A 16,679-nucleotide genomic window follows, 5' to 3' on the forward strand; every position below is an offset into this window, starting at 1 on the left:
AAGCAGCAAGAGCTGCCTCAATTTCCTTTTCAGATAGCGAGCCAAACATGCTGAAAAGAAAAACCAAATAAGCAAAGCATAGAACAATTTTATGGCATAAAAACGCATGGTGTAGACATTTGGCTACATACTGTTAATTTTCAAAAATATACTTTTATTTCGTACTAAGATTTTTTTTATTATTTTTCCCCGTATCTGTGACTAAAAATCTAATTGAAATATTTTTTTCATAACTAAATAAAAAATCATGCATTTAAGGGTTAAAATAGGTAGTTGAAACAAACCACAGCTAATTTTCATAGTGGACTGTACTATACGATAAACATGTCAGTCAATTTGACAACCTTTGTTGGAAACATTATTCNCCTGTACGAGTTGATTGTTTAGTTTTTTGTTTTTCCCTCCTCAATGATGCCAGTAAACTTGTCATTTTCTTTTTACATGTTTCTCTTTCGCTGTCGAGTAACAAAGCCAATCTATTCCAAGCGTCTTCTTTCTTGAGTTTGTTATAATGCTCTGTATGAGCTGGGTTCCACAACACTTCCTCTTCTCTGTATTTTTCTATAAAATACAGAGTTTTTTCTTTGTCCCACTCCATGTTAAGAAATAAATACGAGAGGAACGACGTGTAATTACTCGCGTCGCGACGCGCGTGCGCTCGGGACGACTTGCAAGAGCGTACTGACCGAACCGTGTAACACTCAAAGGATTCGCCAAAAAACCGACAGCCGGGTGGAGCACTCAAAGAGGAAAGGTGGATGAGTTTACTGAAGTGTTGTAAGCGAAACACCAAAAGGGGAGCCAAGAACTCCACAATTCAGGATTCTGTTCAGTCTGAATACGTAAATATGCTGCTAAACTCTTATGAGAGTTTTCTAANATTTTCTCGAGTCAATTCCATTTTCTCAACGACTAAACAAGTTTGACAAGACCTTGTGATACGACCGAGAATCTTTTTTTAAATAAATAAATGGTATACGATTTTTAAAACCCTGGACTTTGCAATTAAATAGATTTTAATATGACTGGAACAGTGGAAATATTCCATTCCCGATACTTTTAGTGCAGCCCTCGTACCTCTTTCATCGTGTCTGCCATGAACTCAGTACCTCTATCTGTTGCTATTTCTCTCGGCACTCCATAAATAAGTATGAAATTGGTGACGAAACAGCGTGCTACTTCTAAAGCTGATTTATTAATTAATGGGTACGCACATACATACTTTGATAATTCGCACTGAATCGTTAATATATACGAAAAATTATTATTATCTCTATCTAAGGGTCCAACTAAATCTAAAAATATCTTTTCAAATGCAGTATGTGCAGTTGAGGTGATAACCATTGGCTCTCTCACCTGAATTGTATATTTTTGTTTCTGGCAATCTGGACACTTCTTTACGTAGTTTTTAACATCTTTCTCAAGTCCGGGCCAGAAATAATACTTGCGAATATTATTTACCATTCGTCTTATGCCCGCGTGGCCACTCGTGGGCAGAAGATGGAAATCATTAAGTACTACTTTTTTATCATCTTTATCTTCTATCCTAATAATGTCTTTTAAAATTATTAATCTCGGTCCGGACCAATCCTTAATACTTTTTATTTCACTAGCTAATTTCTTCACAAACAAATTGTTAGTATTATTTTTTATAAAGTATAATTCATCTATCTTTATATCATTACAAAATATACTCAGTTCTCTTGCAAATTCTGCTCGAGTAATTTGCAATCGAGAAGCTGGGTTTATATAAATAGTATTTTCATTTTCATCATACACAAATGTTTTCGACTCTTTAAGTATTTTATTTTCTTTCCTTAATTTTTCTAGCTCAAGTGTATTAATAAATCTCAATTCTACAGTTTCCTTGGGTTCTACATGAGTTTCTACAACTTTTGGTTGATCAGGCCAAGCGTCTGTAGGAACTATGTCAACCGAAGGCGTCGAGTTTAGTTTTCGTCTCTGTGCTCGTGTCATGACGCATATGTGTTCATTCATTTCTTGTAACTCTTTTGATGTTATTGTGAGTCGAGATAATGCGTCTGCAGCCACATTTTCTCTACCCTTAACATACTCAATCTCATAATCATATTCTTCTAAAATAAGTTTGAATTTAAGTAATCGACTTGATGGATCCTTTAGATTAAATAAGTAAATCAGTGGTTTGTGGTCTGTCATTATTTTAAAAGTTCGACCATATAGATACGGCCTAAAGTGTTTTACCGCCCATACTATTGCCAAAAGTTCCTTTTCTATTGTGGGATAGTTCTTTTCCGCTTTATTAAGACTCCTACTGGCATAAGCAACAGGACGTCCATCTATGTTTGATAAAATAGCGCCAAGTGCATAGTTTGATGCGTCTGTTTGCAACAAAAATATATTGCTTTTTGAGAAATCTGGTTACTGAAGAACTGGCGGTTGCATCATACTTAATTTCAATGCATCAAATGAATTTTGACACTCTTCGTCCCATATAAATTTGACGTTTTTTCTACATAGATTATTAAGATAGTAAGATTTATCTGCAAAATTTGGAATAAATTTTCGATAGTAGTTAGCGAAAGCTATAAAACGTTTAACATCTTCCGCAGTTTTTGGAGTTGGATAATTTTTTATAACTTCAATTTTTGCCGGATCAGGTAGAACACCTTCGCTAGAAACTACATGGCCTAAATACAGTATTTCTTTTCTTAAAAAGTTACATTTGAATGGATTCAATTTAAGGTTTACTTTTCGTAGCCGTTCGAAAACGTCAATTAGGTTTTTATTATGGTCAAAAAGTGATCGTCCCAAAACTATTAAGTCATCAAGATAAACTAAGCATTTTTCATATGTTAGACCAGACATAGCCATTGTCATCATACGGGAGAATGAACTCGGACTTGTTTTGAGACCCATGGGCATGCGTGTCATCTGAAACTGTCCAGAGTTAAAAGCTGTATATTTTCTACTGTCTTTATCTAAATTTACGTTGTAAAATCCTTGATTCAAATCTAAATGACTGAAATAAACACAGCCTGATAAAGAGTCTAATATTTCAGATATGTTAGGCAAAGGAAACTTGTCATCTTGGATACTGTTATTGAGTTTTCGATAATCGATAACTAACCGCCATTTCTTGTCCTCGTTTGAATTTGATTTTTTAGGTACCAGAAGGACGGGACTAGACCATTCACTATTACAAGGTTCTACAATACCTTGTTCAACTAAATTGTCTATTTGTTTTTTTATTTCCATTTTATGTGATACAGGAAGTCTATAAGGCTTCGTGTATACTGGAGAAACGTCAGGTTTTAAATAAATTTTGTGTGAGTATATTTCTGTTGTAGACAATTTATCTCCTTCGAGATAGAAAATATCAGAATATTTTGCACAAATTTTTTCAATTGATGCCTGTTCCTCTTTATTTAAGTGGTTGATTTTCAAAGCTGAGAATAATTTCCTAACTCGTGTTGCATCATTATTCGTTTTTTCAAATAGGCATATGGTATAGTTTTTTGCCTTTTTAATAATCGGATTAATTTTCTCTAAAATCAAATCTGAATCAGTTGTATTCAGTATGCGAATTGGTATTTTTCCATTTACTGGTTTTACTAATGCATTAGCTATAAATATCCCTTGTTTCAATTCTGACGTACAAATAACACTTTCCTCCGTTTCTGACGTATTTACAAAATGAATTGATTCGCTCCTAGCCGGTATCGTTATACTTTTTTGTGTATATATTAAAGGAATTGTGATATTCACGTTTTTATTCCAAAGTAATAAAGATTTGTTGTCAAAATTCAATACCGATTTATATTTGTTTAAAAAGTCATGTCCAATTATTCCACTTGTCTTACATGGTAAGGAATTGAAAACATAAAACTTATGTGTCAGTGTTTGGTTTCTACAAAAAAAATTTAGATAAACATATCCTATGGATTGAACTTTGCCTCCTATTCCGATGACGCTAATGTTCTGTTTATGGATTGGAATGTTCTGTTCTAGTACATGTTTATATTTGATGGCTGATATAGATGCGCCCGTATCAATTAACAGACTATATGAAAAATTATTCTGACCGTATAAGTTTATGCTATACGAGTTACTTGTAGCAAAAATGACTTCATTCGTCACGAAAAAACTGGTTATTCTCTTCTGATGTTTGTACATCTGTAGGATCTGTATTTGTCAAAGTATGTATGTGCTGTTGTTGGTCATAATAAGGTCTATTTGTACCTCTAAAATATGGTCGCTGGGCACCGCGACCCGTGGTTTGGCGGCCTCTCCAGCTGCGGAACACGCCTCGCTGCTCGCCGCGGGCTGTGCCGCGCTGCTGCTGCCAGCCACCACGACTTGTACCTGCGTATGATGACGTACCTCTCGATCTTGCTCTTTGACCACGCTGATTCCCGAAACTCCTGGAATTGTTATTATGGTAGTTATAGCGATTGAAATACATTAAATTAGCAGAGCTCGAGGGGGACGTAATGTCCTCATCTACAGCGGCTTGTATGGCATCTTTGAGACTATTATAGTTTCTTGCCGTTATCACAGTGCTTAATCTTCGATTTCTTAAGCCATCGGCGAAACATTTTATAGCCTGCTTTTCGTTTAATGGTCTAAGAATATCAAAAGCATGTTCATCACTTCCGGCCTGTGAAATGGTCAGGTCAACAAACATTTCTGAAATTTGCTTTCCAAACTCATCAATAGATAGGTTATTTTGTTTAAAATCAAATATTTTTTGTTGAATTGCCGTTGTCGATTTTTTCGGTAGTAACTGTGTCTTAATATCAGTTATCAGCGCATCAACAGATAGGTAACTTGACTGAAGTTTTAATTTAGCGGCTTGAGTTAATCTATTTTTTAAAACAAAATTTACCAACCTTTTTTGTGAGTCGCCGTCGAGTTCCGAACTGTAGTATTCAATACTATCTATCAGCTGCTTAATATTCGGCTCGTCATTTGATGGAGCTGGAAATAAACTTAACGCAACCTTTAAGTCAAACTTAGCCATTGTTTTATTAATTTCAGACTTTCCTGAGCATAAAAATAATATTTCTGAGTATAATTTATCGAAATTACCGCAAGTTTTTAATATAAAAGTATATTCATCACTTTTTATGCTACCTCTAACATTATCTAATTTTTCTAGAAAATCATTATATTCGTTTTTTATACTGACAGCTTCCCTCAATTTAACTTCTAAAATAGAACTAGTACGCCTAGTTGGACCGATCTTTATTAGATAAGTTCTTACTTCTTTTAATTTTTTAAAGATATTGTTTATGATATGATCCATTAATATTTATAACTATCATAATAAAATATAACCAAAGGTATGCTTACTTATGCGTAAATTTACCAGATTTTTTTTTGTCCATTAGTTCGATTAATAAAAGAATATCTAAAGTCCTTAATTACGCCGGAATAACGTACTACCGAAAGGCACAATACGTATAATACGTTTTCACTGCACAAACTCACTTTAACACTGTTTTTTATTTTCACCAAATGGAACACTTATTGACGATTTTCGATTCGATTTTCCAAAATAACACCTTGTCTTGACTCTATTCTGCCTTTATACTTCTTCCGCCTTGTCTCCAAGTCTTGGGTCTCTTCGGAAATAAGCAATCGATCGCCTCAATGCGTGGCGATTTATTTCATTCGTCATCCATTTAACGTGACAATTTTTATAAATCTTGTAGAGTAGGTAGATTAGCCCCAGGATTAATATCGTTAATATAAGAAGCAGGATAATGTTGGTGGCACTTGCGTGAACTTTTCCTGATGCGGTTTGGGCCACAATGACCTCGTCTTTAGTTTGACTTGAACCCATGTTGATAATTAGTTGAAACAAGTAGAACTGTTAATCTCGTCGAGTACAAAGGTTGAATGCAATATTGTAAATGCATCGTGGAGCGCGCGTCCTTATATGGATTAAGGACTTTGTAAACACCGGCCGCGGAGTCCTGTCACGGTCGCCATATGANGGTGTCCTGTCACGGTCGCCATATGAAGTTGAGATAGTAACAAGACGATTGATGGATAAATACTGGTTTATTTAACATGATGCAACAGTTTATATACGTGCAAAGTTATAGTAAGTATAGTATAATATGTCTTATGAATACACATACAACATGAACAACGAGCGGCTCGTTGCTCGCTGGTTTCCCCGTAATACGACGTACTGACTGCACGAATTCTCGCTGTGTATCATGTTACATTACACCTCGTAACGTTGGTCAGTACCCACCTTTAAAGTTTATTGATACATTAGTCTCCCGCAGCTTCGCCTGAATGTTTTTGAGATAAAATTTGATTTGAAAAAATAAATCTCGTTTAGTGTGCCAAATTTCAAGTATGTAGGTTTCTGAGTCCACCATTTTTTCTGTTGGAGATTGTATGGGTGAGAAGAAATCGTCAGCACTAATTTTAAGCTCCACACTCTTATTTGAGGAAGAGGTTGATGGAGAGCTATTAAGAGTTCTGCGATGGAGTTTCTGTGCCAATTTTCTGCTTCTTCTACTACTTACTGTGCTGTCAGAGCTATTTACAGATTTGAAGCTTTCTCAGACATCAAATATAGTTATCATTAATAAAATAGTAAAATAGTAATAATGATGCGTATTTCTCATATCGAAAACTTTATAGATGATCATTTCAATTATCTTCCTATATCTTTTACCGTACTGACAAATGCAATGTGCTCCATTTTGTAGATCCTGCTTCTGATTGTGTTGGTATGGTGATTGTCGTAACAATCACCTTGCTTCAGTCTATTTATCACAATTTCAGTTGTGAGAGAGTAATTTGAGACCCTTCGATGGCCATTATTAGTTGGGCAAACTAGCCAGGTAATCCTATTAATATGATTTCCACAGAGTTAACTCTTCATCATCTATCAAGCAACCAATTTCAGAGAGTTGTTGTATTGTATGTATTTTTCCAATGAAGGAAATGCTTCAAATGCTTCATATTGAATTTTCTGTAAATCCCATTTCAGAGCCAATCGACGGCTTATGGATTTATTTGATTTCATAAGCTTGTTCCAAAACTTCCATACATCTTTGGTAATTGTTGCGTGTTTTATTATGGATATGCACTGCTCTGCAAGTTTAAGCTAATTTTGGCGATTGCTCGTTCGTCGTTCCTAAGCTCATATTCTCCTGGCTCTATACAGCGCCACAACCAGGTCTCTATTGGTATTTAATTTGAAACTTAATGTTCCAATAAATATAGTATTGGTCCCTTGGTTGCCTTCAATACGATGTGAAACAGTGCAAGGGGTATTGCAACGATCAGCAACTTGGACTTGGGGTGTAGGAAAACGCGGAACAATGTTACCGCCATTACCGTATTAGTGTTCGAAATAGACTGATTTTTCTTGTGAATTCATCAAATAACCTCTGGAGTTTCTGCCACAAGTCCTTGACTTTGGTTTAATTTATGATGTGCACATATAACTTGGGATCAATCGTCATGATGAGTTTTGCTTTCGCTTTTCTGTCTTCTGCATCATTTAAATCGACAGGAATTGCGTCGATGTATGCCTTTCAAGATGATAAAATTTCTTGCCGCGAACGCCCAGTCATCGTAGTTCTCGCGCCCTTTCAACTTCGGCACATTCACTAAATAACTTTCTGACGACAATAAAATAAAATAAAAATTATAACTTTATTTTTGATACACAATACGATTTTACTGTAATATTCTATTAAACTTCTGCACTAGGCCTATAACGTAATAAAACGAATGAGTTTTAGGTTGAGAATAGACAATATTTATTTATTTTTAATTAACACAAATATTCATTCATATTAATACATATTCTTATTACTAGATGGCGCTAGTATGAAGTAGGAAAGTATTTAATTATTTTGATATTAATAGAAACATATTTCAACAGATTAGACGTATGATCTACTGTTTATGACCTTGCTTTTAGAAATATGTGGCAGCGCATCAACATCATGTGCTACATTTGAAATGTATCTGCAAATTTTGTTTTGTAGCCAATTCACAGCACACTTCATGATTTGGGCACAACACCCAACATTGACACTACTACACTCCACTACTCTATTCTTCATGGGATGAACGCAGGGTTGGTTTGAGCCGCCGCCGTCGGTGTCGTTGGGATGTTCGCCGCTGCCATCTTCGCCGATTCCTTGGCCATGGCTTTACGTCCCCGAGCCATACATCTTTTCACCAAATAGAGAGTGGCGATGATGATGAAAATTATGCAGACAACACCCATTAGCATTTCGACTCTTGCCAATGTGGTGCTAGTTGATGCGGAGTCTCCACTTGCACATGACACTCACAGGTATCATGTTCTAGTAATTTATTGTTCTCGTGTCAAATGACTTATCCCAAGTGTTAGCTATACTAAATATTCAAAACAAACGGCGAACAAACCTCTTCTCAGTGCCAGCCGCATGCTTAGCCGGGCCCGGCGTATCTCCGAAATGCAGTTTGCTGGTGAAGTAAGTATTAGCACATATTGATCAAAAAGACCATAGTTCCATAGGGGATGGATCCCGCACTCACTAGATTCACTTGATTTTGGAAATTAACAAACGCTTATATGGTTTCCGAATTAAAGAACACACCGCTGATGCGCACGGGCGTCCTTCCGAACTTAAAACTGTTGCGTCACTGGGGGCGTCGAACCAAAGTTGCGTGGAACAAAATCTTGCAGTAAAATTTCTCTTACAGAATGCATCAGTCTTTCTAATGTTCTACGCGGTACTTCTAGTAAAGTCAAAAAGACCTAATCTTCAATTCAAATTGTCAAACAGACCTAATAAACCACGGTGTTGTTCTAACATCTTCTAGTAATAGAAGGAAGTTTTGTTTTGTAATCCCCATCCAGTACCCAAATAAATGGTCATCCATTGTTCAACTGATTCCTTACTTGTGAAATCAAGGAAAGGCTTGTGTATACATTTACAAATGAAAACACATGCTCAATTTGTTCAACAGTAAAGTCAATCATACTATTTTCGTTGTCACACAGGGAAAATCCAACTTATTTCCATGTAAGTGGCTTGAACACCCTGGCAAGATTAGGAATATAATAATAGGCTAGTTGCCACTATTTTTCACAGACCTACTACAGGGTCCTTCTAAACTAGCTACATTCCTTTTAATGGGCGCATCTATACGGTACACTGAACAAGTTCACCAAATTTGAGTATGTGTTTTATAATGATTTTACAAAGTTACATTTTCTAACAATAATAAAAANATTTTCATATGTACACTTTAACGTGACTCACACTGTATATAAAAGAAAGTCGTGTTAGTTACTCCACTTATAACTCAAGAACGGCTGAACCGATTTAGCTGAAAATTGTCAGGGAGGTAGTTTAGAGCCAGGAGAAGGACATAGGATACTTTTTATCCCGTTCGAAATTAAAAAAAAAGTCTGCTTATTTATTGCCATTAAGGCGGAACAAAGTTCGCCGGGTCAGCTAGTTCATAATAAATGTCGTTAATTAACTAATTATATTTATGACGATGTCGTTATATAGACGGTTATAAATTAATCGGTTTAACAACATTCCTTTATTTACAACTTTATTAAAAGAACTGCATTGCGATTGCGAGATGTGCATTTTTGTACTGGGACAAAAACTATCCTGTGACAAGGGTCGGTGGTCAGTTAGCGCGGAGCCGCGAAGGTTTACATATTTGAATGGCAATTTATATGGATAATGTTTTAGAGTTGTCTGAAGGCATGTTTTACTGTGTATCTTACGATAACGGCGGATAGTGTGGTGATTGAGTTTGTTGCGGCGCTTCTTCTCAGCATTGCCAAATGTTGGTCTCGAAGCGTTGGTAGGGTAAAAAGATTATGAGACATGTAGAGGCTCCTTAAGAGCAAAATGACGATTTGTAAGAACTATTTATTAGTCCAAACAAATAAAGAAATTTTGACTTTGACTTTGACTTTAATGACGTCGTCTTTAGTTTGACTTGAACCCATGTTGATAATTAGTTGAAACAAGTAGAACTGTTAATCTCGTCGAGTACAAAGGTTGAATGCAATATTGTAAATGCATCGTGGAGCGCGCGTCCTTATATGGATTAAGGAATTTGTAAACACCGGCCGCGGAGTCCTGTCACGGTCGCCATATGAGGTTGAGATAGTAACAAGACGATTGATGGATAAATACTCGTTTATTTAACATGATGCAACAGTTTATATACGTGCAAAGTAATAGTAAGTATAGTATAATATGTCTTATGAATACACATACAACACTACCATTGTCAGTTCGTCGGTCCCACTCTGCGTTTTCTGGTACGTGGCCTCCACTCCAGAACCTTGCGGCCCCATCGGCCGTTAGTTCTGCGTACTATGTGCCCTGCCCTTTGCCAGCTCGCTAATCCGTCCTTAGAATACTTTATCTCAAAAAGATAAAAGTAACCCTTGCGTATCATGTCAAAACTAAGCTCTGTGGTCCTTTGATCCTGTAAAAATCAAGATTGTGTAAGCTTACTTTTAGAGTCTTGGCATAGAGTCTATGCTATATGCTATGTCTAGCCATTTTTAGGGTTCCGTAGCCAAATGGCAAAAAACGGAACCCTTATAATTACATTTATAGAAAAGTAGAAACACCAATAGAATAAAATAATCTTGGAATTCAATTATCAAGAAAATATCCCAACACAATTGAATATAATTCCTGTTCAATAGTTATATTACAATCTTATTGTTCGACTAAAAAGGACCGAAGTGAATAAAATGAATATGAATATGAATAAACGCATGGAGTTACAGACTAGTAGGGTTACAGGGGGCACAGTGACACACGGGGTACAGTAAAACAAGTTTAATATTTCTACCTCTTTTTATCAATTTATTTTTACTGGCCACACTGCTTTATTAAGCGTTCGCACTGCCATCTTGGTGCAGTTGTCTTTTCTCAATTTGAAAGCTGCCTGTTGAATTCTTGCAAAAAAACTGATTTTTGAAAGTAATTCGTATCTTTTTTCACGAAAAAGATTTCGATTTTATTAGTACACTGTTTACCAAAGGTATGTATGGCTATTTTTTTAATAATTCTTGCATATTTCTTGTAATATTGACATCAGACGAAGGCCGGTGTTTATAACCTAAAGAATGTTATATGTTTTTGTGTTATTGAAGGGGGTCATGGGGTACAGTGAAACGGGGCACAGTAAAACATGTTTCAGTGTAAGATAAGTTTTTTGTTTTTAGAAAACACCACAATGGTTCGTAACCGGAAAAGAAAAACGGATATAGGGCTTCCTAATGAAGCAGATATGAACTTATGAGAAGCAGAAAATCTGAAAAATGTTAATTTTAGCACATTGTATAGGTATTTCAAGAAAAAAAAGGAAAACCGAGAAGAAGAGGGACAGGTCGTGCGATATACGCCCAACTACAAAGTGCGAAGAGTGTTTACGGACTGTGCCCCAATCTGTTTCATAGTACCCCTACCCTAGTTTTACTGTACCCCAGATCTGGGGCACAGTAAAACAAAAAATTGATCTCGAAAAAGTGCCAATAATTTAAGATTACTTATAGAAACATGTAGTTTGATATTGTTGATTATTAAAGGGATAGCTAATGTAAATTTTCTTGAAAAGAGTTTATTAAAATAGTAAGATATTTTGTTTCTATGAACAAAAAACGTTTTTTTGTTTCATTGTGCCCCACCTTACCCTAAATACGCCACGCAGTGAACCTGTGGGATCTCCGATCGGGGCCACTATCTTCGAGCGATTTCATCTAGGTTCAATGGCATAAACCCTGAGGCGGGGAAAGTAGACTGTTTTCATGGGCACGCGGCCCTACCGTGAAATAAGCGAATTTAGGTTGCCGTCATGCACGCGCGTGACAAATTTAACTTGTCAAAATCTATCAGTTAAGGCTGATTTTTCAATCGTCAGATATCTTTTAACTGAATAATAAACTTGTCATTTTGTCATATTTCCCATACTGCAATGTGCCAAACTTATTCTTCAGTTAAAAGTTATCCGACGATTGAAAAACAGCCCTTAGATTAACTTGGCTCCTGGCATGTTTCATCATAAAAAATTAAAAAACTATCTATTTTTTTACAATTTATGAATAATATTTTACACGATCCCAGAAGAAGTGAAGTTAAATAGTATGACTTATCACTGAGATTGTTACTTCTCACCAGTGGCTGAGCGTCACGAGGAAGTGGGCGCAGCGCTGGCCGAAGCCGGCGCCGCCGGGAAGGCGCACGCCGCCGCCGCCGCCGACTGGCGCGCCGCCGCGCTCAAGCTGCGCCACGCCGCCGAGCAGCGCGCGCGCCTCGCCGCCGCCTCCCCGCCGCGACACAAGAAGCTCAAGGCCGTGGACAAGGAGCGAGACAAGGTAGCCTCATCACACTCGCCCGGCGACGTCGCGGGCCCATACTTACCGGCGTTGGGTACATAGACTGTTAAGTTTAACCGCCTCTGTGGTCTAGTGGTTAGACCACCTGCTTCAGACGCAGAGGTCCCGGATTCGATTCCCAGTGGGTGCAGAATTTTCTGTTCGGTTTGGTTGGTGGTAGGGCTTGTTCCAGGTCCGCCTGGCTAGCTACCACCATCTTACCTAAATCTGTCGCCATAACAACAATGTTAACAGCATTGTTGTGTTTCGGCAGTTAGAGGTAAGATAGCCAGTTCCTCTGTGGTTGAGGATTCCGGGTGAAGCTCGCTTCCACCTTCGGCCTGATCATCACTTACCATCAGGTGAGATACAGGCCAAGAGCTTCCTCGTTGTGGATAAAAAAAAAGTCAGTTCAATTTGCGTGGTTCAATAAGGTGTAAATGTTGTGTGGTTCCAGAGGCGAGCCCGCTACAGCGAGGCGCGCGCCAAGGCCCTGCGCGCGCGCGCCGACTACGCGCTCAGCCTCGAGGCCGCCAACGCCACGCTGCAGCGCTACTACCTCGACGACATCGCCGACATCATGCTGGTGGGGCTTCGTTTCAGTATATATTTCAGATTGACCGCTGCCGCCTCACGGTTTTATAATAGCAAAATTATTTTGTTACGATTTAGCGATTAATAATTTACTAGCTGATAGATGAATGACAATATTGTACGCTATGTCACTAAAGTTACTGGAGCTTCAGTTTTTATTAATACCACAGAATAATAATAAGTACTACGTACAGAAGTTTTACTTCGCGAAGGTATTTAAAAAAATGTATACTGAATGTTATTAACAATATGGTGTAATTTAGCCTGTCTCAAGAGTCAAGCACCATTTTGTTGAAAAACGTCAGTGATCGGCACTGCGCCGAAGCTATAGGGCTGACTTCGGTAAAATGATGTGACGTGAGGTGCCAAACTGCGGAAAATGGCGTAGGAAATACATGATTTATCATCAATAATATTAACTACATAATTACCTCTCAGTGTCTTGAGGCAACTTAAAAAAGTACATTCTGTGTTTTTATTATTATTTTGGCAGTTAAATTCTGCACAGTATTTAGTACACCATTTTCTTCCATCATACACAAGAATACGCGTACGTGAGTCAATGTTTGGTCGTATGTGAGGCCTTGTCGAATAGTATCCTGTAGGTGGGCCATCGTGCGTGTTTTATTTTCGATGTAAACTCGCGGAGATGAACAGGTATGCTCATTTTCAGTCGTGTTTTCTTTGCAAATCGCGTAGCTGCAAGTGTTTTTCTGATGTCTTCGCCATAGCCTCCTTCCGTATATTAAGATAGTTTGCCCGCCCGCAGTGCACGGAGGTGGGGTTCGAGGCGGTGGTGGGTCGCGCGGTGCGCGCGGCGGCGGCGGGCGAGACGGCGCGCGCGGCGGCGGCGGCGGACGCGGCGCGCGCGCTGCACGGCGCCGCCGACGCGCTCGACGCGCTCGCCGACCGCCAGCGCGTGCTCGACGCGCACGCGCAGGCCTTCGCGCTGCCGCGCCCGCTGCCCTACCAGGTACAGATGACACGTATTCACTGGAACGGATCCACACGCTAGGTATTTTACAGTACTAGGCGGCACCTGTTGACTTGATCCACCTAGTGTTTTATAAATTACACGATTTCCGACCCTATCATTGAAGTGATAGAGGTTATTATTGCGTAATCCGTAGTCGTGTATTACGCGCATCTAGTATTTCTCGCTGAGCTTATGTGCGATGCGAACGTAGAGATTCACTCCGTCTCTGTCTGACCGAACAAATTTGAGCGCGACGAAGCAAACGCACACAAACATAGTCAAACCATATTCATGTAAATAAGAAAAAATATGTAAATATTTTTATGAAATTGATATCTTTTAAATACGCCAACTTTTAAGTTGACCGTCCTAAGCCTGTTGAAGTATGAAGGGAGGAATTATTATTCAATTTCAAATTACATTATTCATACTACGGTCGTATCTTAAAAAAAAAAATTGTATTTTAAAGTCATATTACGTGGATCAGTCCGCACCAGTCGCGTCAAGTATGCTAAATTACTACGTACCAGGTGGAATAGGTATTCGGATCGAGTATTAATAAATACTAGGAATAGGTGCACCTAGTATCAAGTTTACCTAGTATAACCCATCTCCACTGCCAGGGCGCGCCGCCCGACAAGCAGGACGCCGACATGGGCGCGCTGGTGGAGGACGCCGCGCCCGCCGACGACGCCTGCGCCGCCGCCGCCGCCGAGCTGGCGCTGCGCCTGCAGCAGCTGGAGGCCGGCGCGCGCCAGCTGCGCGCCGAGTGCCGCGAGAGCGCCAAGACGCTCGACGCCGCCGAGGCCGAGCTCGTCAAGCAGGTCCGTGCCCGTCGCGGCTCAAAGTGCAAGCACAGAATAATAATAAGTGCTACGTACAGAAGTTTTACTTCGCGAAGGTATTTCAAAAAATGTGTGCTCAATGTCATTAACAATATGGTGTAAGTGTAAGGCTAAACCTGACTCAAGAGTCAAGCACCGTTTTGTTGACAAACGTCAATGATCGGCACTGCGCCGAAGCCATAGGGCTGACTTCGGTAAAATGATGTGACGTGAGGTGCCAAACTGCGGAAAATGGCGGCGGAAATACATGATTTGGCATGAATTATCATGAATAATATTAACTACTTATTTACCTCTCAGTGTCTTGAGGCAACTTATAAAAGTACATTCTGTGTTTTTATTATTATTTAGGCAGTTAAATACTGCACAGTATTTAGTACACCATTTTCTTTATTTTCTTCCACCGTACACAAGAATACGCGAGCGTAAGTCAATGTTCGCTCGCATGTGAGGCCTTGTCGAATAGTATCCTGTAGGTGGGCCATCGTGCGTGTTTTGTTATCGATGTAAACTCGCGGAGATGAACAGGCCTGGTACAAGTACCTACCGTACAAGACGCTTGACGCAAGAACGTCATAAGGCTTATATTTCTTCGCAGCGACTGGATCCCTCGCCATATTGTGTCATTTGTTTCTTTTCAAATAAGGGACTAGACATAAGACAAAATTGTGGGCGGGACCGAGTATGACAATATTGTGCCTAAATTGTTTTTAAAGCGATCATGCGTCGACCTCGTCGACGGTTCATATTTTATGATGTTTTCTCATTCGAGCGAAGTGACGAGCGTCGAATCGTTATTAAATTTTTAGCGTTTAGAGTCGCATCTCAAACTAATTTGAAAATTATAAATAACTTGAAAATATTTGCAACAATATTTCTGTTAGATGTAGGGTAGGTATACTTAACATTGATGAAACAAACGCTAGCTGTAACAGCGTATTACACTTGAAAATTTCGACGGGTTCATCCAGTGTCTAAGTAGCTCAGTTGGAAGAGCAGTCGCTCGGCAAGCGGAAGGTCGTGGGTTCAATTCCCGCCTTAGGCAGTTCGATTTTTTCAAGTTATTTATAATCGTCGAATCGTTATCCCCAGATGGAGGGCGGCGACGCGCACTGGGACGTGAGCGGGCTGTTCGGCGCCGGCGCGGCCGCGGGCGCCGCGCTGCCGCCGCTGCCCGACGAGGCCGCCGCCCGCGACCAGGAGGACTACTACCTCGCGGTGAGTCGCCGCTGCCCGTCGACGAGTTCCGACGGCCCATAGTATGTTATGAGACTGTATAATCGGACATTCTCATTTATTTGATGAACCGTATAGAGCTCAGTTATACAAGCATGATTGTAAAACTCCCGTCTGAAAATTCCACGTAGTTTTCGCGGTATAAAAATTCAAAGTTACCTATTTTTTTACTTAAAAATTACGCAAAAATATTCTCACTCGTTAACTAATAAAATAACATTTAATTCAGAAATGTTGTATTTTCAATTTGGTTATATCACGGAATTTAAAGCTGATTTTTTTATACAATTAGATTAAATATCAGACTATATCTTGCAATTAAAAATGTTTGCATATATTAAGGTACTAGCTGACCCGGCGAACTTCGTACCGCCTTAGCGTAGAGATTTTCTTAATATTTTTTTCCGTAAGAACCATCCTTGGACTTCCACAAACATTTAAAAAAAAGAATGATCGAAATCGGTTCAGCCGTTCACACGTGATGCCGTGACAACGCGAAACGGGTTTCATTTTTATATATATAGATAATTGAGAAAAAAAATAAAAACAAAAATCACTAAAATCATTTTTCCTAATTAACTGAATGCGTTTACGAAGCGCTTATTACGTGTAGTTTTAAGGGCTCTATGAAGTATTATAACATTTCTGAATAAAA

The 16,679-nt window shown here is 38.9% G+C and overlaps 1 protein-coding gene across 1 annotated transcript in view; it reads left to right on the forward strand.

Moving 5' to 3' along the window:
• LOC114358717 (SLIT-ROBO Rho GTPase-activating protein 3) overlaps positions 1 to 16,679 on the forward strand; it is a 56,777-nt gene that overhangs the window by 25,664 nt on the left and 14,434 nt on the right. The window contains exons 4-8 of the mRNA XM_028312754.1: positions 12,177 to 12,373; positions 12,831 to 12,959; positions 13,737 to 13,940; positions 14,567 to 14,767; positions 15,881 to 16,006. Of these exons, the coding sequence (XP_028168555.1) occupies positions 12,177 to 12,373; positions 12,831 to 12,959; positions 13,737 to 13,940; positions 14,567 to 14,767; positions 15,881 to 16,006 (857 nt within the window). The remainder of the gene's footprint in view (positions 1 to 12,176; positions 12,374 to 12,830; positions 12,960 to 13,736; positions 13,941 to 14,566; positions 14,768 to 15,880; positions 16,007 to 16,679) is intronic.

Source organism: Ostrinia furnacalis, unplaced genomic scaffold (assembly GCF_004193835.3).
Source record: "Ostrinia furnacalis isolate ACB-3 unplaced genomic scaffold, ASM419383v2 OfSCF4105, whole genome shotgun sequence".
In the NCBI taxonomy this organism is placed as follows: Eukaryota; Metazoa; Arthropoda; class Insecta; order Lepidoptera; family Crambidae; genus Ostrinia; species Ostrinia furnacalis.